Consider the following 26,315-nt stretch of genomic DNA (forward strand, 5'->3'; position numbering starts at 1 on the left):
AAAAGGTGAGATGTGCTTTATGGCGAATAAACATCAATGTCTATCCCTTGAGGGGTAAGGGCCAAAGAAGCTCACTTCTCCAGGGAAACTGCTCAAAGGATTCAGGTCCACCATAGCTACATCTACTGCAGGAATGGATTAAAACTAATCTGTTAGCCCTTTTGCATCAACTTGTTGCAAATGCTATGCAAGGGAGAAATAAACTTGCCTTAATAATTTCTCAGTATTGAGTGACTGGGAAGAGTTACTCGGCCTATAATAAGCAAGGTTAAGGCATTGATTAACCGTGTTCTACGAGATTAGTTGCACTGACCCAAACAGACGCTGGTGTGGGGCGACTAGGGGAATTTCACAGTGACTTCATTGCAGTGTTAATGTAAGTTTACTGATGACTAATAAATAAACAAACTTTAAGATTAGCAGGACAGACTTGGGGGGGGGGGGGGGGGGAGAGAGGATTCTTAGGGATAGGATGTATGAGCACTTAGTGTCGCGATCTGATTAGGGATACGCAGCATGGCTTTGTAAAGGGGGAAGTCTTGCCTTACGAATCTGGTAGAATTTTTTGAGGAGGTGACAAAAACGGTCGACGAAGGACGAGCCGTTGATGTTGTCTATATGGATTTCAGTAAGGTGTTTGACAAAGTCCCTCATGGCAGGTTGGTTGAAAAGATTAAGGCTCATGGCATACAAGGCCAGGTATCTAGATGGGTTGAGAACTGGCTTGGTAAGAGGAGTCAGAGAGTAGTAGTGGAAGGGTCCTTTTCTAACTGGAGGTCTGTCACTAGTGGTGTGCCACAGGGCTCAGTACTGGGACCTCTTCTTTTTGTAGTATATATAAATGACTTGGAAGAGGGAGTGAGTGGAGGTAATAAATTGTCCCTAAATTAGTTTTCCCTCACTGTGGAATGCCACAAGCATAGATAAGGATCATGGGTGGAGAGGGAGGGAGGAGGAGGAGGAGGGGGGGGGGGAGACCTGGTAATGTTAAAATGGTGGCGTAGGCTTGTTGGGCCGAAGGGCCTGTTTCCCGGGCTGTTTTTGTTCTTTGTTCCTTCCACATTATCAGAATTGAACTCTCTCAATTCGTACCCAGAGTTACTGAAGTTACAGTACTGTTGTTGATCCAGTATGCAGTTTTGCAGTGGTCGCAGTTGGCAACAGGATTAAAAACCCCTCTTGTGCCAGTGCTGGTTGCTCAGGGAAACCTGGCAGGTCAAAAGGTAAAGTTCCACAGAAACCTTTGAATTTAACCATGGGGAATTCAGAGCATCCATCTTGGACAATGGAAGTCCACCCAGCATTCCAGTATGGAATATTCCTCCCTTTTTCTGGCCCTTGTGTGAAGACAATGCCTTCGCACTTCTTTCAAACTGCCGCCACTCTCCTATTTCTTGCCTAAAGGCCCATTTACCCTTTATGAGCAGAGACAATGAATGACAGCTAGCTATTCAACCACAGAAAGCAGCACAGACAAGCCCACGTGACCCCCATTGATCTGCTTCCTAGCAAAAATCACCAGATAATTTCCAGAAACGTAGGAAAATTTTTTTTTGGTCTAACTTAGAGGTGAAAATTTGAGAATACCACTGAGGTCAATTAACGCAGAGATCAGGGATTAAGTCCTGCGATTGAGAGACATAGATGGTCCCTTGTACATTATCTACCTGGTCAGTAGGGAACTGAGACATTACTAAGCTGAGTAAGATTTTCAATACCTAACAGTCCATGCAGCAATCTTGAGGTGGGAAACACACTTAGCTTACCAGCACAGATAGGACAAATTTACTTCATAAACTTGGGTACCTGGGGGGACTTGATTCTGCAGTGGTCCAAGCAGCTGTTTGATTTTATCGGAAAACTCTGGCTGTTTGACTAGCTCTTCAATGGGCTTTTGATTACTCTGAAACACAGAAAATAGGTTAACTCACAGGTCCAATCAGTGAATAATCATCTTCATGTACACATTTCAGCCAGCAGCCTGGGTGACAACATCGATTTCACAAAATAAGTTACTTGCCACACATATTAAAAGTTGGGAGTCACACAACCATTTGGATGGCCAAACTTAGATGGAGGGATGATCAGGACACCAACTATTTCTCAAAGCGCACCATGAAATCTAACAATAATCCAAAATATCTGGATCATCAGCAATGCAACAGCACTTTCTTTGTGGTGCACTGGAATGTCAACTGGGAGGCAAGAGTTGGGAGTAGAGGTTGAACCTATATCTTGCAACCCAGAGATGAGAATGTTACCAATCCAGCACAATCACTTGATCCAGTATGGCAAGTGCTAACTAAAGCATCAATTTTTAGATGATCAAGTTAAATATTTCAAAAATGCACCAAAATGGGTTGAAACTGCACATTTTTTTTTAAACCAGATCAAAGCTGGGGTTTAAGATATGTACTTTAAGTGTAAAAAGTTTGACCACTGTCCCTACTTACCATGAGGGAGGTCAGCAACTCCTGTACGTTGATGCTGGGATTGGCATTTGACCCAGGCTGCTGGGCCTTCACCATGCCCATACTGCCTATCAGGTTGGCCAGCACTGGCGGCAGTTTGGAACTTCCTGAACCATCTGGCGACTGAGAAGCAGCAACTGTTGGCAATGGCTCCTCATATGAGGAGTCCTCTACGCCATTCTCCTGGGGAAGAAAACAAAATACCATTGTGAAGGCAAGGTTTCAACAGGTGTTAAATTGCACTGATTCTACTACCAATGAAAACTTATTCTTCCTTACAGCCCAGTCTCCATCACTGTCTGAGTGTGTGCACACAGTTCCATGGTATCTTTACTGTGAGGCTTACCCAAGCAAGCAGTTTTTATACATCAGAGTTCTATCTGACCACAGTAAATCTGCTCCCATTAGCCAATCATACAAGGATCACAGAATGCAAATTTACTATTTTAATCAAGAGATACAGGACTGGAGAATAATTTTGTTTTAAATGTAGCAAGTGGGAATGAACTTACTGCCTAACAGGGTGATGGAAATCGCAAAAGAAAATTTGAGACAAGGATAGAGCAAGGGAATATTACTTGGTAGATAGCTGGTATGGACTTGATGGGCTAAGTGGCCTCCTTCTGTGCCACGACTGATTCACTGGGTGGAGGAGAGCATATACACATGAACCAAACTCCAGTTATACCCATTCCTAGCTCTGTTTTATATCAGGACAATTCCTATGGAGAAACCCAAGAGCCAGCCTAACTCAGCAGACTGCAATGGAACATGGCTCAAAAAGCTCCAATTTTCAGGATTTATAAATAAAAATATGTATTTGGCTGAAATAAGCAATATTAAAGTTGATTAACAAGGCCAATGGGAGCAGATCCAATAGGAACTTTCAAATGGGAACTGGATAAACACTTAAAAGTGGGAAAATTGCTGAGCAACAAGGAAAGAGCAAAAAGGAGTATGGCACTAATTAGGCAGCTTAAACATAGTGATGGCACAGAAATATGGACTGAACAGCTTCCCTCTGTGCTACCGATTTAAGACCATTAACACAAGATTAGAAAAAAAACCCCGCAAGATTAACGTCTTTTGTATGGACTGAAACTCCCCCAGCTAGTATGCAACACAAAGGAAGCAATTTTCCACTGCTTTAATTGAACCAGGGTCCAGAGGAGACTTACATCATCCAAAGGAATGATCTTGGGTGGAATTGTTTCATAAGACTCTGCGTCAGGTTCGTGCGGGCTCTCTGGAACACTGAGAATTCAAATACAAGAAGAACGTCAGCAAGGAAAAAAATAAGCGCATTAGGTAAATGAATACAGAGAATACATTTTTTAAAACTACATTTATTTATTTAAATCTGCATTATGGTTAAATATATCTGAATGACGCAATCTCAAATATGAACTCCCATTTTACTTCTGAAGAAGTGGACATGCTAATTAGTCAACAAAGTTAAATATTAGCAGGGCTCTTTGGAATCCAGCTACCTATTTGAGAAACAAGATGACATCTACACCAGCACATAGTACTTTAAAAGCACAATGGGTGCCTGTTTTACATCGTATGCATACCAGATATCAATTTCTTTTGCTGATTGTGCATAGAGGTAATATATTAAGCATGGTACAAGGGATAAGGCGTCACTTAGAGATAAAGAGAATGGGAAATTCAATAGAGATATTCAAAAGCATGAAGGGCTTTAACAGAGTAAACAAGGGATATCATCCACTGGCCGGAGGAAGATCGTAGATTAAAGGTAGTTGACAAGAAAGCAACTGCAGAGGTAGATGAGGAGAAATTTAACGTAGCTAGTTATTGTGATCTTGGTGTGCACCGTTTGAAAAAGCAGGTTCAATATCAAAATTTTCCAAAAGGAATTGCACACTTGTAATAGGACAATTTTGCAGGGCTATGGACAGAAAAAACCTGGAGGTGGGGAGTGTACTGAAACTAACTGAATAGTTCTTCTAAAGAGCTGACATAAGCACAATCAGCCAATTGCCGCCCTTCTTAAAATTTACTTCAGTGTCAGAAGTAGGTTTACATTAACACTGCAATGACGTTGTTGTGAAAATCACTTTCTGTATGATTCACTAAGGTGTTCAAATCGACCAAATACCAAGAGCCCCACAACAGAGTCTTAAGCACAGCATTAAATGTACTATAGCATACTTATCGGTCATGTACATTTGTTCCTCTTTCCATCTTGCAAAATCCATCTGCTTGGTTTTCCTCACTCATTCACCTATTTATACTGCCCCACCCCAATTGTGGAAGTGTCGGCACACATTGCCATAGGGCTGCAAGGAAATTGTCTGCTGACAGAGGAACAGCTCAGATGAGCTGAATCTGTTCAAGCCAAGGCAATCTTCCCATGTGATTTGTGCTTTTACATTACACTTGGAACTCTGCTTTTGCTACTAACCACTGTGATCAAATGACTACCCCATGACACACACAGCTACACTGTCAACTTCACTTTCAAATGGCTAAGAGATTTTTTTTGGTTAAGAACAGGACTAGGTGGGAGGAAAGGGATTATATAGCAAGGACATACCAATCTTTGGAGAGGAAGATTTCCTGCAAGATCCCCTTCTCCCGCTCCTCCTGTATATATTTCTCCTGACTGCTACTCCCCCTTTCTGCTAGCTGTGGACCCAAATCGATTAAAACTGGACAAGTCCAAGGGATCTTTTCCTCCATTGTGTCATGGCTCAACCTGCGAGCAGTCTCAAATGCTTGCCGATCCATCATCATTTCCCGCTTGGCGGCTTCACCAAAGTCTTTGATCTTGTTCACGTTAACTGAAAAAAAAGTTTGGGTCATTAATAAAGAACAAACAAGACATCCTGATAAAAACAAAAGTATGGCAAGAAATTGCTTATTCAACTCTATCAAACACAAGCTAATCTGTTTAACTCCTCAAATGGGGATAATCAAAGAGCAAGGTAAACGCAAGACTGATCCCATGCAAGGAAGCATTTTCTCAAGAATGATTCAATACAAGCAGGGATCTTGGATTGGGGGAATGAAGAACAAAGTAACATCTGTTAGTGGTTGAGATAGGGCCTCAGGAACGTTGATCAAGGCAGGAAAATCTTTCCTAACCAGAATGGAGTGAGGGAAATAAAAACAGCAGCAAATCAAATAAAAAAGGAGTTTAAATTAACAAGGCTTGAGTGCCAATCCAGTTCCACAGTCCATAGATAGAAAACTAGCTTCAAAACATCGCCCATTATAGAATTTATCTCAGGTCATTAAGATACCAGTGGCGCGCGCGGGGCGGGGGGGTAGTAGTAATAGTAGTTTACATTGACAGGCAATTAGTCCCAGATTAGGCAAATAAAAAAGAGACATTTTAAGGTAAAGCAGCTCCCACCAGTCACTCATGCTTGCAAGCAGAAATCTCACCTCGCTCCGTTTCATCCAATTCAAAGTAGAAGTATTCTCGCAGCTTAGATTCTTCACGCCAAGACACAGTCTTTCTTTTCTTTCCTTTTCTCGTCAGCTTGGATGCTTCAGGCACTGCCTCAGGGGGAGAGGGCTCAGCCACTGCTGCAGTTGCAGCCACAGTAGTAGTATCCTCTTCAACAGCTGCAAATTTGAATAGAGAAACACATCCACGTTACCCAGACTGGCAACAAACACCTGTTCACTCACTGCAATTATTAAACAGCAATTTAAACTCCTCAGTTGGAAGAGTGGGAGGCACCTAAGCAACTGATCTTGGGAACAGAGCAAAAACACTTTACTTGACTTTCCCTACACTCGTGCTCAGGAGAAACCCTCAGTCTCGGAGGAAGAAAGCGAACAGTTATATCAAGGTTCCACAGCTCCTAACCCTAATGTTAAAGCATTCAGAACAATGCCAAGTCAAAACTCAGATCTAAAAACCAAGCTCAATACAAGATGGTCACGTAAATCCAGTCAGCAATTCAGTAGAAATTTCTTACCCAGAAAGGAGTTAATTGCCTCAGGATGTGGCTGAGGCAAACTGCATAGACGGCTTTAAGTGGAAGCTAGACAAGTACAAGATGGAGAAAGATCAATCCTCCACTCAATTTGAGTAAATTATTGGGGGACGCAAGTTTAAGGTGTGAGGGGCAAGGTTTAAAGATGTACAAGGCATTTTTTTTTAATAAAGAGGATAGTGGATGTGCCTGGAATTCGCTACCAGCGGAGGCAGTGAATGCAAATACGATAGTGACTTTTAAGGGGCATCTTGACAATACATGAACAGGATGGGAATAGAGGAATATGGTCCCTGGAAGGGTAGGGGATTTTAGTTAACACGGGCAGCATAGTCGGTGAAGTTCAAAGGGCCTGTTTTTGTGCTGTAATTTTCTCTGTTGTTTATTTGAGACCAATATAAAGTAGGGTAGGAGAAAGCTCAGGTGGAGTTTAAACACCAGCATGGACCAGCCTGTTACTGTGCTGTAAATCCTATATAGTATCTTGGTGAAGAAGAAGATTTCCTTTTGACTAACATATAGAACAAAAAATGAAATCTGCTCCTCCTGCAGTCACCGGATGTCAGCAAGGGCATAGATTCAATTGCCAGAGGGGCTCAGCGCCACCAACAATGCAAAGATACAGGAGGCAGAGCTCACCAGTTGAAATCTGAAGTGCAACACAGTCTACCAACAAGGACCATCAATCATCATATATTGAAAACATTTCAAAAGCATTGTGCAAATCACTACTGGACTTACTCATCTCCATGGGCTCAGGCACCTCCTCCAGTGGCACAGGTGTACCAGGTCTCTCCACTTCCATGGGTTCAGTGACAGCAACTTCTGGAGAAGCAGGCTTGGTGCTGATCTGTTCAGGACTAGCCTTTTGATCAAAAGGATTGGACTGAGGGAACAGGAAAGTGTTAGAAAAACCAGAGAGTCAGAAACTAGATTTTAGAACATGAAGGATAACATTCGCATAAAGTGATTACACAAGTACTCTCTCAAGAAATCACACCCAAATTCCTCAACACCACTTTTATACTATACTCCTCATAACTTTAATTTTCCCACAGGAATTTCTATCCTTTTGAGTAATAATGTTGCAACTGAATTTTCTTTCCCAACTTTATGTGTGTGCTCTGTTACTCTAAACCTGTGAACATGCTGCTTGACAGCTGTGAATATACAACTGTGCACATTTAATTTCACAACCTTAAGCTTCAGTTTGATCACTTTAAACAGCCCTCTCCAAATAGAGATGTCCAACTTCTTTAAGAATGTTGGTTTGTAAAGAAAATTTAAGTGACTTACAACCAGGTTGCACTCACTCCCACAGACAACAAACTTTTAGACAACATCTTTTTAAGTATCAGATTTCAACAGTTTTAGAACCCTTGGCCTTTCTTCCATTTTACAGGCTATTTCATAGCACTATCTCCAAAATAAAAACAAGTGAAATTAAAAGTGAAAGTTACTAACAGACTTCAGAAAAAGTCCTCCCTTAAAAACACTGAATTTTGTTTCTAACCATCACAGCTCCCCCCACTAGCCAGAGGGCTTTCCTTTGAAAACAACCTACGCAGCTTGAATGATATGTCTATCCTTTCTCAGTTCAAATACAAGACAAGCAACTGCATACAGTCTTGTCTCTTAGTACCTTGACGCTGGTTGGGGATGTGATCTTCTTCTTCTTCTTGGTTTTTAGTCCGTGTACTGGTGCAGAGTTGAGTGCCTCCAGAAAACCAGTGCTTTCAATAGCTAAAGAAAACAGTAAAAATGACAGGATACAATTAAACCACCTAAAGCAAACATTCTTTCCTCAACACGATCTAGAGACCAACTTTCACCAAACACTCCTCAGCAACTAGGGGCAAAAGCAACATAGGATGCCATAGTGGTTAACATTGCTGCCTCAGTGCCAAGGACCTGGGTTCAATTCCAGGCATGGATGACAGTCTGTTTGGAGTCTGCACATTCCCCATGTCTGGGAGGTTTCCTCCAGATGCTCTGGTTTCTCCCACTGTCCAAAGACAATGTGTGCTCATGCTAAATTGCCCCTTAGTGTCAGAGGAATTAGCAGGGTAAATACATGGGGTTACGGAGATAGGGCCTGGGTGGGATTGTTGTCGGTGCAGACTCGATGGGCTGAATGGTCTCCTTATGTATTGTGGAGAATCTATGAGCGAATGCAACCAATTGTGTTTTCATGTTTTACTGGGACTTCAAGCATCAGCCTCCATGAGCAGAGATGGGAAGAAGATGGGAATGAAAGAAGTTAACCGAAGCACCCATTCTTGTGCACATTATAACCAGGGGGCATGATCACAAGGAGGACCCAATCGCAAGGAGGCTGCTGAGCTTTTGCTTGAATCTGATTTAGAAAGTTGTGCATGCTCAATGCAAGTGAAACTGCATCCATTTTTCAGATGAGAAGCAAACAAAAAAAAAAGTGAGGGTGCCAAGTTCCAGTAAAGTTTTACTTACGCTGGGGAGGAATGATTTTGACTTTGATTTCCTTGGCAGTGTTGGGCGCCACGTTCAGTGGTTTGTACTTCTTCTCCACATGTGGTGCAGCACTACTCATTAGAGATGTGCTAAGGATCAACAAGAAGGTATTAATCATCAGTTACATGGAGAGGTTTATAGTTTACTAGTAAAACTAAAAATGGCAGTAAGGGGTACAAAGTTAACTCAGTGACAGGAAATGGTAAGAGGGAACGCCAGATTTTCAGATTGATGGTCAGTATACAATTGAGTGCTTCATGGTTCAATACTAGGATCACTGCTTCCCTTCATATACATTGATGTCCTAGTCTAGGATGGGCAGTCAGAAGTCTCACAACACCAGGTTAAAGTCCAACAGGTTTACTTGGAATCATGAGCTTTCAGAGTGCTGCTCCTTCATCAGGTGAGCAGCACTCCGAGAATTCATGATTCCAAATAAACCTGTTGGACTTTACCTGATGTTGTTCGGCTTCTGATTGTGCCCACTCCAGTCCACCACCAGCATCTCCATATCATGGCTAGTCTAGGGTAAACACAGTAAGAAGTCTCACAACACCAGGTTAAAATCCAACAAGTTTATTTTAGTAGCAAAAGCCACTAGCTTTCGAAGCGCTGCTTCTTCATCAGGTGAATGGGATTTAGGCTTTTGCTACCAAATAAACCTGTTGGATTTTAACCTGGTGTTGAGAGACTTCTTACTGTATTTACCCCCCTCCAACGCTGACATCAGCACATCATAGTCTAATGGTTCACTAGGCTGATACCGGAGTTGAGGGGGTTGAACTATGAGGAGAGGCTGAATAGACTGGGCTTGTACTCATTAGAGTTTAGAAGGATGAGGGGGGATCTCATTGAGACGTATAAGATGATGAAAGGGATGGATAGGGTAACGGTGGAGAGGTTCTTCCTGCTTAGAAAGGACAGCAGGACTAGAGGGCACAGCCTCAAGATAAGGGGGGGGCAGTTTAGAACAGAGTTGAGGAGGAGCTTCTTCACTCAAAGGGTGGTGAATCTATGGAAGTGGTGGAGGCTACCCCGCTAAATATATTTAAGACGCAGGTAGATAGGTTTTTGGTAGGCAAGGGGATCAAGGGTTATGGGGAGAAAGTGGAACTGAGCCACTTCAGATCAGCTATGATCTTATTGAATGGCGGGGCAGGCTCAAAGGGCTAGATGGCCTACTCCTGCTCCTATTTCTTATGTTCGAAGGTGCACGACACATTTTCAAAATCTGCAGTCAACAAAACCCGCAAGTATTATGGACTGAGGAAAACAGGAGACTTGAAAGAAGCACGGACAAGCTGGTAGAATGAATGGATACATGACAGATAACATTCAATGCAGAGGTGTGAAGTGATGGAGAGGCGATACAAAATAACAGATACAATTCGAAAAGAAGAGTGGGAACAGACCAACCTGCTGATGTATATATGAGCACAGGTTAAGAAAGTGGTTAATTAAGCATACAAGATCCTGGGCTTTATAAATAGAGGCATGGAGCATAAAAGCAAGGAAACCATGATGAAGCTATTGCACACTGGAGTATTGTGTCCAATTCTGGGCACCACACTTTGGAAAGGATGTGAATTTTAGACAGAGTGCATGCAGAAGAGTTGAGGGGGTTGAGCTATGAGGAGAGGCTGAATAAACTAGGCTTGTACTCGTTAGAGTTTAGAAGAATGAGGGGAGATCTCATTGAGACGTATAAGATGATGAATGGGATGGATAGGATAGAGGTGGAAAGACTCTTCCCGCTCAAAAAAGACAGTAGGACTAGGGGGCACAGCCTCAAGATAGAGGGGGGGCGGTTCAGAACGGAGTTGAGGAGGAACTTCTTCACTCAAAGGGTGGTGAATCTCTGGAATTCTCTGCCCGTTGAAGTGGTGGAGGCTGCCTCGCTAAATATTTTTAAGAAGCGGGTTGATGGGTTTTTGATAAGAGAGGGGATTAAGGGTTATGGGGAGAGGGCGGGAAAGTGGAACTGAGCCACGACAGATCAGCCATGATCTTATTGAATGGCGGGGCAGGCTCGAAGGGCCAGATGGCCTACTCCTGCTCCTATTTCTTATGTTCTTAGAAGAGATGTAGGAGAACGGTTCCATAGATGGCAGACTTCAGTTGTGTGGGTAGATTGGAAAGGGAAGGTAGAGGTGGAGGGTAAATTTCAAAACCGCAAGGTGTAGGCACTTTAGAAGAAGAGAAACTGTTCTGCTTGGCAGGAAGATTGAGAATCAGAGGACACTGATACAAAGTGAAAGTAAAGGAACTACTGATAACACAAGAAAACGTTTCTGCAACATGGTTAGGATCTGAAATTCACTGCTCAAGGTGCATGGTGAAGCCTGAGTTAATCATGGGCTTTTAAATGGGTACGGCAAGAGCACTTGATGAAGGACATTTGCAGAGCTAAATGTAAAGCGAGGGAGTGGGTCTAAGCTGAAAACAGCTGGCAAGGGGTTAAATGATCTCTTATCATTCTATGTTTCTACATTGAGGACAGTAGTCCAGCAGAGCAAGGAATGGGAACCACAGCTACTGAGCTCAACCACAAGATATAGTTTGGTCTTGACACAGCAGTCCAAGGGTTACAGATTGAAATCCAATTGGAGGCACACAATCTAGGTTTTGAATTATGCAGCATTAAGCCAATGTTCACACGAGCACTAATAGACATACCCTGAACATCACTCGTTGTTGCATTTTTCTCTTGTATGCATATACAACTCCCTGAAGTGTCCGATTGCATACGATGGCTACAGGTACTATCCCAGCACTCTGCAGCCTCTAGTGATACACAAGATGCCGTTGCTCATAACAATGTGATTTTACCTTGGTCTTTTCAGAGGCGCTTGCTTGATGTTATACTTGTCAGAAATTACTGGGCCAGAGTAGTTCTTTTTTGGCAGGACAGGAGCCTCCATCTCCAGGCCTTCAAAGAGAGTTAGGAAGAAAGTCAATGTCACATTACAATGAACAGAAGTGCGGGAGTTACTAGTTGGCAAAAGTAACCATCTTTAAAGCAAGTCAAATCACGAAAAGCCAGATGTGCAATTCTTCACATTTGCAGAGTGGGTGATGTCTTATTTCTTCAAAGTCACAACCAAAAAGATCAAGTATCTCTTTTACTAGACTAAGCGTAACATAACTGTTCCAACATGATCTTGTGGTAAAATAAAAATGCACAAAACAGCCTCGACACTTATTTGCTCCAACTGTTCAGGAAAAAGTACACCATCTAACACAAGACTAAGCAGAGAGCAAAGAATAAAAGAAAAAGAACAGCAGCATGGTGGCGGAGTGGTTATCATTGCTGCTTCACAATGCAGGGACCTGGGGGATTGTCTGTGTGGAGTTTAAACATTGTCCCCATGGACTTCCTCTGGGTGCTCGTTTCCTCCCACAGTCCAATAACGTGCAGGTTAGGTGGATTGGCCATGCTAAGTGTGTGATACGGCCGAGGGTATGCTCTTTTGAAGAGTTGATGCAGACTTGATGGGCCAGATAGCCTCTTCCTGGACTGTGGGGATTTTATTGTAACATTAGAAAAGGCAAAAAACAAAATGGATTCTCCAAGAAGTATTCAGGATAGGACAATGAGTGCTTATGGGAAGTGTGTGCACTACAAGTGTAACCACCATCATTCGGATACCCACCTGTTGACCTGAACTTGGCGTGACTGGGCGCTGTTGTCCGTAATGATTTGGGCTTCTCTTTTTTCTTCTCCAGTGTTTCCTCTTCCTTTGTCTCCACTCGGAGATCTGATTTTGGATCTGGGACTCGCTCAGAAACTGGCGCTCGAACCTTGCCTTCATCCTTCTTGTCATCTTTCCGCTTTTTCCTCTCTGGCTGTTTATCTACTTTTTAAAAGAAAACATCAAGAAGTCACCCATCATGCTCTTTACTTCCAAAAATCAGGGGGTTTAATATTAGGCAAAAATTTTTCATTGCCCAATCAAACCTCATTTTAGACAGAAGAAATGTGCGCAAGGGACTGCATTGCACTAGAATATCAGCTTCACCTCACTTATGTTTATTGGTATAGATCCAACAAAAGGAGAAACAAACATCTCCCACAGCTCTTGAGCACCAGACAGCTGCCAAACATCTAAAAACTTCACTGATTAGTGATTGTGACAAGTTACTTTACAGGCAAATCTCAGGTTACACATTTTCAATTACATTTATTATTACAAAAATAGATACTTAAATCTCTTAACAGCAGCATGCCAAGTGTCAGCTCAAATTTACTGTGCTTAAAATGGCAGCATTGCCACTGCACCAAAAAGATCAAGTAGTAGAAGTTGCAAAAGACGGAACATATGCTGCCTCTTGCTTGACCCAACTTAATTTAAAGCCAAAGTTTGATGTGCAACTTGAATAGTAATTCAACCAGTGGTCACGTAAAGGAATTTATGCTGTAGAGACAGAATGGCCCATGTGCACAGTAAGAAGGTATGCTCATGTTCTTTTAGAAAGGAATGTTTCAGCAGAGTTGTGCATAGAGCTGACCAGTGTTCCAGAAATGTCTTAGGGGTTGGGCAGTAAAGCTAATTTAGACTTTTTTTTTTAAACACTAAAAAGATAGTTGACTACTGATTAAAAACAAACAGCATTCACCATAATGTTATGAAGGAAGGCAAGTTATGTCAGATATTGGATTTCCAGGAACCAGTACAAATCAATTCAACACAAATAATCAAACTGTACCTTGTGCACCAGGACCTGTGCTCTGAGATCGAATTACAGTCATCCAATGGTTGACGAGAACTTGCGCCAGCTTCCTGAGTTCTGAAAACATAAATCCATAAAGGAACTATGAAAAATCATAATGACCACTTTCAGGTCAAGTAACATTGACTGCCACTAGTTAAACAATGGCACTGCTAATCAACAGCTACTCTACAAAGCAAATAGCTGAATTACAAAGGATTGGGCTGAAGAATGGAAAATTAGTCACTCAGCAGCAAGGCAGATTGAAATTAACTTCCAGCAACACTTCATAAAAACCAAATTATTTGTTACTTCCTCTCAACCATAGGTATAAATACACACAACATATTCAGTGTCCTTGTTGGCTAAAGAAGCGCAACATTAGTTATTTAAATTGGATGCAGACAGAACACATTATAACTAACCTTCATCATCGAAGCTCTTGCTTAACTGTTTCACTATCTTAGCTGTGTTATTCTGTAATAGAAACAGGCTCAGGTAAAACAGATAAATTTGATTAGCAAGTCTAACAATTAACTCTGCTTTCCAGAAACCCCCTCTCCCACAAATGTTAAAAATGCACCATTTGTAACACATTGCCCACCCTATCCTAAAACCAAGTCAGCAACATTTGCCCACCCCAGATGGTTATCAAGTGTGAACGAAATTTGGTGCAACTGTGATATCTTATTAAGACCAAAGGTCTGTTAGGTTTATGCAAGGTGACCACACAAGGGAGATGGTGGAACTCAACTAAGAGCCTTCAGCACAGAAGGGAAAATATTGTTGGGGGTGAAAAGAAAATGGGAAAAACAAACCACGATGCACTTTCAGTAAAACATTTTACAACAGGGTAGCACAGTGGTTAGCACTGCTGCCTCACGGCGTCAAGGGCCCAGGTTCAATTCCAGCCTTGGGTTACTGTCTACGTAGAGTCTGCACGTTCTCCCAGTGTCTGTGTGGATTTCCTCCAGGTGCTCCAGTTTCCTCCCACACTCCAGAGATGTGTAGGTTAGGTGGATTGGCCATGCTAAATTGACCCTTATTAGTTTAGGGGATTAGTGGGATAAATGTGTGGGGTTACAGGATACATAAGAGCATAAGAAATAGGAGGAGTAGGCCAACTAGCCCTTCGAGCCTGCCCCGCCATTCAATAAGATCATGGCTGATCTGTCGTGGCTCAGTTCCACATTCCCGCCCTCTCCCCATAACCCTTAATCCCCTCTCTTATCAAAAACCCATCAACCCGCGTCTTAAAAATATTTAGCGAGGTAGCCTCCACCACTTCAACGGGCAGAGAATTCCAGAGATTCACCACCCTTTGAGTGAAGAAGTTCCTCCTCAACTCTGTTCTAAACCGCCCCCCCTTTATCTTGAGGCTGTGCCCCCTAGTCCTGCTATCCTTTCTGAGCGGGAAGAGTCTCTCCACCTCTATCCTATCCATCCCATTCATCATCATATACGTCTCAATGAGATCTCCCCTCATTCTTCTAAACTCTGGTCCTGGGTAAGATGCTCTGTTGGAAAGTCAGTGCATTTGATGGGCCTCTTTCTGCTTGTGGGGATTCTATGAACTGGATGTTAATTAGATATAGGGAACAAGCTACACATTGAATGAAAAAAAAATGTCCAAAGAGGCTTGTGGAGTAAAGCAAAAAAAGACCAAATATAAGCAGCACTAGGAATTCAGAGAAAATGCATGAAATTATAGCCCTCATGACAAAATTGTGTAATGATGCCAGCGTGGAATAGGTGAAAGAAAATATGCCCCAGATACCATGTTTAGAATTATGCAAAGAGGGAGGCAATTCAGTCCATTATACTATTCGAAAGGGCTATTTAATCTCACTGCTCTTCCCCCATGGCTCTACTTTTTTTCATTTCAAGTTGTAGATACACAAAATCTCCTTTTTGAGAATTGCAAGTGATCCAGCTTCCACCATCCTTTCAATGTCGAGAAAATTCTCATCTGCTCCCTGGTTCTTCTACCAATCATTTGGAATCTGTGTCCATTGATTATGAAGGTCTCCTATTCTCACTACCAAGTCCCTCATTATTTCCATGCAAGGCTGGAATTTTTTTTCATGCCTGTTTCCCTATTGAGTTGCAAAACATTAACCTTAGTGTCCTCCAGACTAGGGACTTTGTCACTGAAGGCAAGTCCCATCCACAAGATTGTAACACTTTCTCAGCATTTTACTTACTTGTTTCAGGTGGTCCACAGTAAGTGGCAGCAGCTGCAGAGCCAACAGAATCTGCTGCAACAACGGCACATTGCTAGTAGATTTGGAATAGGCCAGCCAGTTGTTCAGCAGCTTGTAGCCGCCAACACTGATGAACCTTCAAATAAAGAAATAAACAGATAAGACACCAAACTCTAATGCTCACACATCCACAAGCAATTCATTACAGATATTCAGAGGCTGCCCATTAAAACAAAGTAGCGGCAATACATAGCAAGTCAGTGAACAGCCAAGGAAAATAAAAATAAGTTAGCATTTCAGATGGCACCTTTGAAAATTGGGAGTTCATTATAATTAAGGTCCTTCATTCTTTGGTTACTCCTTTTCAGAACCTGCCATTTTCTGATTTATAAGCAATTTGAAATTGACAATGGGTTACCATTCTCACCCAAAACAGTAATATCAATCACGTAACATTGTCACTCAGTATTGCATTGGGGGTGCTAACCCAAACTTCACACTCGAACACTTTAGTTCCTGAACCCATAATCTGCTGACCCAGTGGAGTGAGTGCATCAGAAATAGAACAAACCGAAATATCCTGACCTGTCTGTTTCAAACAGGCCAGCACAATTACTCTTTTTGCAATCACCCACATGTACAAGAGTCAATGTCCATTTGTCCTAGTAGGAATTTTCAGGGGCTCCATCTATTTCAAAACTCAGTGCAGTCACAAGGATTTGGGAAGCATAAAGATGAATCCATGATAGAAAATAGACAGTAAACAGAACTCTGGATCCAAACTGGAGGGTCATATCTACAGTAAGCAGGATGGATCTGGTTGAAATCAAGAACAAATCATTTCTCCATTTATCACAATTTACCAGAACAAAGTGGTGAGCGAGCAGGGTCCTAAAGGTTGGGTGATAACTTACACTATGGGTCTCAAGTCACAGCACCAGGCTAAAAAATTATTGAAAGGGAGAACAGTCAAAAAGCCAAGGACATTTATGGAAGTTAAAAACTAGCAGCCTTACTGATTCAAAATATCCTCCGATCTAGTCTGCAGCAGGATGTTCAAGTACATGCATCTGCTTACAAGCTTTTTTGCATCCTTCATTAACCTAAAAATCAAAAATAGTGAAGAGAATTAGAAATAATCTTTGGGCTGGAACTGAAGGGCACACGTTGCATATACTCAGTGAGAAAATATGTTTTAAGAGAAAGACAGACAGGGAGGGGGCTGGAACTTGGAGAAGTAACTCAAACATAAAGCATAACTTTGATCGTCAAATGGAACCTCAAGATTTAATTAAACACGGGAAGATTATGAGAGAAATACATTGATCAAATAAACTAACCTGAATCCACCCACTGAGAAATTGGCAGGGAATGTTAATTTTACATCAGTTCAATTTTCCCCTCTACTGAAGATAATATTGAACATGGGTATAAAACAAACAACTCCACCTGATCCCAAGGGATTCCCAACCAGTGAGTTACATTTGAATTGCTCTCCCATGCCCATTAAAGGGCAAGAACTCTTCTCATTTCATTGACATTTAAGATGAAAGAACATATCAAATCAGGTGGAGAGCAGGGGAAAAGGGGTTTATAGAATAAGTAAACTCATGTACACTACATAAATTAAAATTTATGTATGAAGCAAAGTTAGTTACATTCCAGTTTTAAGCTGGAAGTGTGGTTCCCATAACCAATTATAGGTTGCTAAAAAAATCAGTTGGGTTCCTGTGCATGGCTGCTACTTGAGCAGAATCACTGGATAGTATTCACTGTACTTGTATGATGCACACAGCATTGGGCCCAGTTGAATAGCTCATGGGACAGTCATCAGGGTAGCTATGTGAGAAAGGTACCAAAGTGCACATCAAAAACCAAAAAAAAGGTTGTAGTCTCAAAAGCATGTACCATGTTCCTTTACCTCCGAACAGTGTAGGCAGGTGCTTCAACAAGGGTTCAGAAATGCTCAAATACCACTAAATGTAGTGATAAAAAGCTGACAAGCCTTCCATGGAAAGGGTAGAGAGCAGATAGAACATCTGAACTCACCTTTTCAGCATTTTGCAAGAGTGCAAAGTTCCAAGATTTATTTAATTAATATATCCACAGCAAACTCTGTCGCACGTAATTCAATTTTTAAAAAAGTGAACCGAGGACAATGGGGAGGATACATGGTGTTTGTGGGTATGTTTTGTGCATATAATCGCATGGAAGAGTGAAGGATTACCTGTAAATTCTAATGACACCATCACCACTTTTAATTTCCCCATCTTTACCAAGGAGGCACTCCAACCCTATCAGGAGTTCTTTTGGATCTACAGGCCCCGAACCCATTGTATCAATTACCTTCAAAAGAAGAGATATAGAAGATGTCAGTTGTTTTTATTCTTTCCCCCTTTGGCTAAAATTGCAGTCATGGAAAAATATTTGATTACAGTCTTTTATTTATTGGATCAATATTACACAGTCGCAGTCAGCAATCTTTCTGTACTGCTTACTTGTATATCTGAATTGCCAAGGCAAAAAATGCACTTTCCTAAACGGTCTTGTTTATCCCTTCCCTGCCATCCCTCACTGCCCTCCCAAATGTTAAAATAAAAATCATTGAACTAGTTCTGTAAGTGAAATTATACTTCGTTGATATGGCTGGCACCATTTATAAAATGTACAGAATGGCAGGTCACTAATACACAAACTTCCTGCACCTGCTCTTCCTACATGTACAATGTAAAACGCAAGCTTCCTTGCATTTGTCCAAGACAGCACACTTAGCAGTATAAAGATGTTGCCCGCTTTCAACAGACTGGCTTATGCATTTCAATCTCCCACATTCAGGCATAACCCAGTGGTTGAGAAATCAATTTACTTGGCCTAAATCAAGAGGATACAATAAATTGGAGCGTTCAGCTCGCTTATGTCAGAAAACATTATAAACAAGTGGAACGCAGCCCTGCAACTATTCTAGTGGTGCGATGTGCTGATTACTATCTTATTGCCACGTACGATGAGCTGTACATTACTTGGATAAAGTGGCTTTTTTTCGAGACTTGTACCCTTAACACTACACTATTTCAGTTAAACTGTTAAGGTAAAACCATTCAGTGCAAGTTGGAGGCACAGCACCCAAGTTAGCATTATTTAATACTATTTTCACCCCTGCCACCCCCACCCCAAGACAAATTATTGAATTCTGCATATTGAAGTGAATTCCAGAAAATAGATGTGGACTGTGTCACAATTCATCCTGGCTCAACTACTCCATTATTCCATGAGGAAGCCAATATTCCATTAGGAAGCTGCCAGCCTTTAAACTAAGATTGCCTGTTGTTCAACAGAGAACAATTTTCCATAAAATAAAAAAGTAGGCAGGTGAGCCAGTACAAAACGTTCCTGCTTAAAAAAGTTGCAGAAATATTTACTTGGCCTAGCTTGTGGGAGGTAGCAGTTAAAGTTTTAAAACAAAATGTCACCAGTAGCAAAGAATTGTGTATGGTTTTGCATCAAAAGGCACTCATATGTTGCCACTATGTAACATTGTTAATGGCTTTGATGAGGACTCCAAATGCATACAGTATTAGCCAATGGTCTAAGTCACTGCAACAGAATTTTACCTCAAAGGCCCAGTGATATTTCACATCTTCAAAAATTCAAAATTATCAGTTATATTGTGTGAATAAGAATATGCCACAACTGGAGCAGCGACCAAAAACTTCTGCTTTGCTGACTTTGACTCAAAAGGAACAAATTTTTTTTTAGGGGAGAGGGTGCACAAGAAAAGCACGCCTTAGAAAGAGCCCTGTCCATTCCTAAGGAAACCCCAACCTGCCAAGTCAGGCAGTTACTGGAGTCTACAGCAAACATGTGAAATGCCCAAAGGAAGCCGATTATCTACAGGCAGTATTTGGGCAAGGTATAAATTACACTGAAATTTAGCTTTTACCTCTATCCATGTGAAGCAGCAAACAAATCAGTGCCAGAGAGGGGGTAGAACACAGATACAGTTGCAGTCACTAGGGAACATTGTCAGCGCATCTGTAATCATTCATGGGCAAAATTATGTTGTGCAGCACCCAGATGGGTGGAGCATGCTTTAAACAAGTGCTTCAATATACTTAGTCATCTTGCCCTCTAAAAAGCAGTGTGAAAAGCAACTGAATGGGGTGGAATAGCCTGTCACTGTGCCACAGCTTCAACAATCTGGTTGCAGACTCTCTTTAACCTGGCCTCTGTGCAGATAGTGAAGCAGATCTTGCTGAATCCTCTCCCACCTCACTCAGGCCCGGGAGAGAGAGAAAGAACAGATAACAAGGGAATGGGAAGAATGAGTGACGGCCTGCATTTCAGCAGTAGCTGAATAGAGAGTCAGTTGTGCAGATCTCCAGCTGCTTGATCAGCAAAGGTCCACAGTCTGGGAGACAAAGGGGGAGGAAAAGATGATTAAACATGTTTAAAAGGTTGAAAATCAGGCTGCATCATTCTCATAAGAGGATACCTGTGCACAACTTCTGCATTTTGGTCTATAATGCTTTATTAACATGCATCTGCAAGTTAAAAATGTCCATGGCCTGAAGTAAATGCAAGTCATGATCAGTTCATAAAGCAATTTCTGTGGTATTGGTACCAGGAGCGTGGAAAAGTTGATCAGTTTAAAAAAAATTGCAGTACTGATCTGAGCAGTAGCAGTGTTCAATGTCCTTACTATATTCCAAATTGTATTGTGCCCCCCAAAAAAACTTTGCAATATGGTTTACAAAGACAGCCAAGTTATTTAAATATTTTGGCTAAATTATCATAACTTGTTTTATAGATACACTGCATGTCCTGAGGTGGTATTCAAGGCAGTGTTTGTCTGATCATTCTATAAAATGCCCAAACCCCTCTCTACAAACGAGGCAGAGTTCAGGGCCAGTGTTCTGGATTCCTTGGAAGACCCAGTCCTGCAGCGTTCAAAGCACAACTACATCTTTCAACCATCATCCAAGTGGGCAGAGGACCAGATCAAAACTTGCTTACAAAAGCAATGGGAAGCCAATTGAAATGAACTACACAAAAGCACACGCTTCAGTGCTGTGAACGGAATACCCTCTGGCAATTAAACCAGTACCACTGGGGATGATATTAAACACTCCCTAGAGGGTTTATACATATCCCATTGCCTTCACCCCAAATAAAACTAGTTACACTACCTATAGACCCATGTTAATTGGCTTCACTGATTATCAATATTTCCTATTTAATGTACTTAGAAATAGTCAGCCTTGCTGTACAGCATTTTTCTTTGACAGCTACTGTAGCAGCTTGCTCTGCAGTAAGCTGTTCAATTTCATCTTGTCATTTCTAGTATTTGTGTCTACAATTATTCAAGATGAAAGTGGGGATTGCATTATTTGAAATTATCAATAAGAAGCATGGATATGCAAAGCTTATGACATGCCTGCATTAATTGTAAGTGGTAATGGTGTTAGCTGTGCACTTATTTGCAATGAAGTTGTTTGTGGCAACGTCCAGCACTTTAGTGCCTGTTTATACTCTGAACAGTTCCAAAGTGCTTGGTTAGTTTAAGCTACAAAATTGACAATACTGAACTAAAAATAACTTCCCTTATGGGTTGAATGCCATTGATTTGTGTATGTAAAGATTGGTGGTTTGGACAAAAGCCAAGAATATGAATTTTCCAGAACTTCAGATTCATAAAAGTCAAACAGAGTTGGCTACTGTAACAACTATTAAAGGGACAGAAGGATCAGAAATAACATGCAGAGTGCAGATTTATTTTGGGCATTGTTGTCACACTGAGCTTGGGCAGAAACCCATCATTTTAGGCAAAAAATCCAAATGTTTACAGATTTGTTATATAATCCCACAAAGCTAGTTTAGGAACAAGCCTACTTAATGTCAAGACCACAAGCTTGCAGAATGATTCCCATTACTATCCTAAGTTCAAACAGCTTCTCCCACAACCATAAACCCAAATTAGAGGGTAAGGAATGATTGCTTTCTGGGTGTCAAGACCAGCATCTTTCCTAAACTAGAAGGATCAGTACCAAAAAGGGTTAAGCTTCACTAATAGTGGAAGGAGAATCAAAATATACTGAAACCTGCAGTAAATGTCTAAACTAAGTAAATCTCTAGACAGAACTCAGAACATAGGGTTATTTAACTAAAACCATAATGGTTACCCAAATTATAAATTTGGGCCATCACAAGAACATTTGAAGTCTGCATTTACAAAGCTCATTCCCAAGTTTTATTCTAAAACTAGAAAAACTCATCTTCCTGTTAACTATCTGTAACCTGGAACAGGAAGCTTCAGAAAATAGATGGCATTGAAGGAGGAAAAGGGAAAAGCCTTGCAGCCTGCTACAGTAGGGCAATTGATGTTTGCACCTTATTTTAGGCTGAACAGATGGTGTTTCAAAAAAACCTAATTCAAAAGAACCCAAGGTACATATAACCCCATAGTTAATCATTTATTAAGCTTGAAAGTTGTTACTCCCAAAGGCTGTCTAGAATCTCAGCAACCTGCTTAGTCATTCAGTGCAGATTCATATAGTGCTCCCCATATAATTGATGCAAAACAGCACACCAACATTCATGGTGATTTTGTACTTAAGTATTATTTGGACTAAAACAGTAATTAGCTATTGCAGTGAGCTAGTGTAGGTAAAAATTGAATTCATTGGCGTTCTTCAGGCATGATGGCGTGTTCTAAGTAGCTAATTCACAAGGGAGTTACTGTTTGTGGACAAATGCTTGTGCTCAAATGGCTATTTGGGTTACATGCCACCTACCTTTATCATATGGTGTAGTGCTTACATTTATAGGATTCAATTCCCCCAAAAGTACTAAACTCGACTCCTAAAGAGGGCAACCCCAAAATCAGCACGTCACCCAGTTGCTGGAAAACTGCTCAGGGACCAGTTTGAGTTTTTCATTGCAAAGATCAAACACTGGTTTCCTGTGACGTACTGCACATAGATCAGGTATAGCAGGCAGTGCAGCAAGAAACCAGTTTATATATTACATTTTTCATTCCATCCCCACTCAGTAAAAGTGCATTATAGTACATCAGTACAACGGAATTCTACATGTATACAAAGGTCTAATTTATCATTTAGATAACCAGGGACATTTTCACAAATGCATTAAGTATCACTGAACATGTTACCACTGGGCCAGGCTGGTGGGGAACAATGCAAAGATTAATTTATTCGATTGGTGTGTAGATCTTAAGATGTCAGCAAGATACCAAAGTTATCTTAGCTGCGTGGGCTTTGGTCTAAAGTTCTTACCTCCAAAAACGCATTAAGTGTTGCACGCTTGACCTACCTCCCTTTATGTATATAGTAATAGCAGGGCTTGATTGCTACTTTACCCAGAGCTAAGACCGGCTGCGAATATCATCTTCGCATTAGAAATCAAAACTCTTTATACTGCCCTTCCAACTGAATCTGCAGTACCCCTGACCACTTTTAGAATAAAGTGTGACATGGGGGTGGGGAAAGGGAGCGAAGGAAATTTGCCCCACGGTCGGGGATACTGACGTCATTTCTTAATACACTAAGGGAAAAGAGAGAAAAGTCCGAGTTAAAAACTGAAACGAATGCCGATTAACGTGTTGAGTTTACACTGCAAAATTCGGGCAAGTGCAGCGCGGCACGTTGACCCACAGGGCTGTTAACTCATTGAGACTAAATTTCAAACATTACCCCGCCACTCCAAAATAATTTACAATTGCTACCAGAAATCTCAGGCGCTACTCAAGGTGGAGAAAAATGTTACTCAAAAGCAATTTAAAAATAGAACTACGAATTTGAATTATACTTCCCAAATTAATTCTACCGACATATGGAAGACGTGGCGACTAATGGACAATTCAGGCATGAAAATTGACCGTGAAACAAGTTCTTGTGTGGTTCACTGGTACAATGTCGACAAAGCCTCTTTTGCATGCATCGAATATTTTCACCATGGATTTTTGCAAAATGGCAAACATTACACTCGTTCAAGAAAGCAATGAAGTCGTGAAATGCAATTAAGGTCAGAAAGGTTTGCTTACCAGTTTGCATGTGGCTGTCCCTGTGATGTTTTTTTAAAAGTGCAGGATGTTTTAGCTTCACCAACCCCTATTCATCAGCCCTACTGTGCTGGGAAACTAAACAGTACAATAGCGTGCAGGCATGGGCACTTAACTCCTATATGAAAAGTTAACGCTTTCCATATGAAGATGCTCGCTGCAAAGAATTATGTACCTATTATGGAAGACAGTGATCATTAAGTATGGCCTGCATCCATTTACATACGGCCCGGCTCAGTGGTAACATGGGTACAGGTACTTTTTCCATAACAAAATTATAAATCAATGTGATTGAGAAGTTGATTGATGCCTTTAAAACAAACCTACATTCCCCAGTAATAAACCGATAGAATTCTTTAAACCGCTTAAATTCAGTTTTGCTTTCAAAAAAAGTACAATAGCAACTGCGGCGACGCACCCAGCCAGACATCAATCAAGTTCTTCAAAAAAAAGCACACAATGAATTGGACATTTACAAAAAAAAACAGATCGAGGATTGCTTGAAGATCGGGTAGGGGAGAAAGAAAAGCAATTAATTTTCCGACACGCTGGAGGTCCGCATAGCTGGCGATGGTGGGGAGCTTGGCTAACAAGTCTCCATTCAAGTGTTGGGAGGGGGGGCGGCGGCGGCGGGCGGGAATAGAAAAAAAGACGTGGTTTTAAGAAGGATTGCTCCTCCACACGGTGCAAGTAGTTGCCATCCAAGTCTTGGCAAGTGGGGAAAAAAGGTGTAATAGGAGCGGGAAAATTCCAAACCTGGGGGGTGAGGAAAAGGGGTAAACTCCCAATTGTTCTGCCCAGGAAATAGGCGGAAGGCGGCATTGCATTTCCACACAATGCAAACTATTCCCATTCAATAATGATTTTTAAAAAAAGGAACCGGGGGGGGGGGGGTGGTGGTAAAGAGAAAAAGTCATTGCCCAATCAGTTTCCATTCTTCCTGGAACTTTGGGTGGGGTGGACGTTTAAAGAAGCAAAACATTCCCTTTTTCAAGAAGAGGGTGGGGCTGCGGAGGGGAAATGGGTGGGAAGAGGGTTGAAGGTTCTCGTTCGTCACCTCAGGGCGCTTATGTCAGCCCAGCCTCGCCCTGGCTCTCTCTCTACTCTTGGACTGAGTCTGAGAGAGAAGGGGAGGGAAGAGGAACAAAGAGAACAAGCAGCAGCACCACGAGGAAGGCAGAGGGCGGCCGCCATTTTACAGCCAGGAAACCAGCCGCCGCCGCCATTTTAGGGAGGCTCCCCAAATGGAGGAGCCGAGAACAAAAAGACATTTCATCGGCAAGATTGGTTTTAAAAACACAGCCTACTGCGGAACCATTGGAATTTTAAAAATTAGCCCTTTTCGGTCAATCGTATTTCCCCTCCCCATCCTTCCTTCCCCCCCCCGGGAAAATTCATCTCTAGCAATCTTTATTTACAGATTGCGCGCCTGTTTATCACCCCTAATCTTTTCAAAGCCACCTTTTAAAACACCCCCCCCCCCCAAACCCGCTTTTCTGGGTCTCACACGCACACCAGAGCTAAAAGCCTTTTATTATCATTACCTCTTAAAAGGCTCGATAAAGAATAGTTCCGTACGTGTGAGCTCATTGGTTTATATATACATACTATCTTGTCCTCAATTTCCCCCCTGCCCATAGCCATCTGTTCATCCCCTCCATATAAAAAGCCTTTTTAATATTTTATATTCATATATGCACACAGTTAATTTCATCCCCAAACCCCACCCCGCAGTTAAAATTTCCATCTTTCCGGTGCCAAAAAGCGAAACTTACTATCAAAACTCTCCTTGACAGCGCCTCGAGCTTTTTTTTATGTGCAAACACAACACAATGTTGACAATTTTTTTGTCAAAGAGACTCTCATGACTTATTTTTTGCAATTAAAGGAGCATATATAATATGGGTTATATTTTTTCGGCTTTTTTGTTTGCTGAGCTGTCGCCTTTCAAAAGGATTCGCCTCTCTTGGGAAAAAAATCTATATAAAAAAAGTTGGTGTCCCAAGGTTGATCAGAACCACAGGAAAAGGAGTTTTTTTTGAAGGTGCGGCTGTTTTGTTTTTGTTATCCTCACACACACACAGAACACAAGAGAGGGGGGAAACACAGGAGACTTCTTCTTTCCTCCCGTCGTCTTCACCAGAGCGAGGGAACAAAAACCTGGAGAAAGATTGAAAAAAAAAGAAACAGGGTTAAAAACAGAATCACGAATCAAACCGTGCATTTAATTTTTTTTAAAAATTCGTCTAGGCGGATAGATTTAGTTTTTAAAAAAAAAATTACCCGCCCACATATCCCTCCACACATACCTCAAACCAAAGCCTGGAATGGCGCAGTTGCCTGCGTCTCGCTTTTTATACTCAGGATGCGGACGTCACAGTTGGGCGGA

General features: G+C 41.6%; 1 protein-coding gene across 4 annotated transcripts in view; it reads right to left on the bottom strand.

Moving 5' to 3' along the window:
• The window catches only part of ppp1r10 (protein phosphatase 1, regulatory subunit 10), a 31,449-nt gene extending 5,367 nt beyond the window's left edge, over window positions 1-26,082 (bottom strand). The window contains exons 1-16 of one of the 4 annotated variants that reach the window (XM_080196345.1): window positions 25,702-26,082; window positions 18,077-18,195; window positions 16,866-16,952; window positions 15,850-15,985; window positions 14,071-14,122; window positions 13,643-13,723; window positions 12,589-12,789; window positions 11,765-11,864; window positions 8,915-9,024; window positions 8,088-8,188; window positions 7,187-7,331; window positions 5,886-6,068; window positions 5,032-5,278; window positions 3,650-3,725; window positions 2,454-2,654; window positions 1,807-1,903 (exon numbers count right to left, since the gene is read on the bottom strand). In XM_080196345.1, the coding sequence (XP_080052471.1) occupies window positions 1,807-1,903; window positions 2,454-2,654; window positions 3,650-3,725; window positions 5,032-5,278; window positions 5,886-6,068; window positions 7,187-7,331; window positions 8,088-8,188; window positions 8,915-9,024; window positions 11,765-11,864; window positions 12,589-12,789; window positions 13,643-13,723; window positions 14,071-14,122; window positions 15,850-15,985; window positions 16,866-16,952; window positions 18,077-18,183 (1,924 nt within the window). In that variant the 5' untranslated portion in view covers window positions 18,184-18,195; window positions 25,702-26,082. Of the gene's footprint in view, window positions 1-1,806; window positions 1,904-2,453; window positions 2,655-3,649; window positions 3,726-5,031; window positions 5,279-5,885; window positions 6,069-7,186; window positions 7,332-8,087; window positions 8,189-8,914; window positions 9,025-11,764; window positions 11,865-12,588; window positions 12,793-13,642; window positions 13,724-14,070; window positions 14,123-15,849; window positions 15,986-16,865; window positions 16,953-18,076; window positions 18,196-24,253; window positions 24,827-25,701 lie in introns of those variants that run through there. The other 3 variants (XM_080196343.1, XM_080196344.1, XM_080196346.1) reach the window with 3 other exon arrangements.
• Between the last annotated feature and the right edge of the window lie 233 nt (window positions 26,083-26,315).

Source organism: Carcharhinus amblyrhynchos, chromosome 9 (assembly GCF_965287045.1).
Source record: "Carcharhinus amblyrhynchos chromosome 9, sCarAmb.v2.hapA, whole genome shotgun sequence".
NCBI lineage: Eukaryota > Metazoa > Chordata > Chondrichthyes > Carcharhiniformes > Carcharhinidae > Carcharhinus > Carcharhinus amblyrhynchos.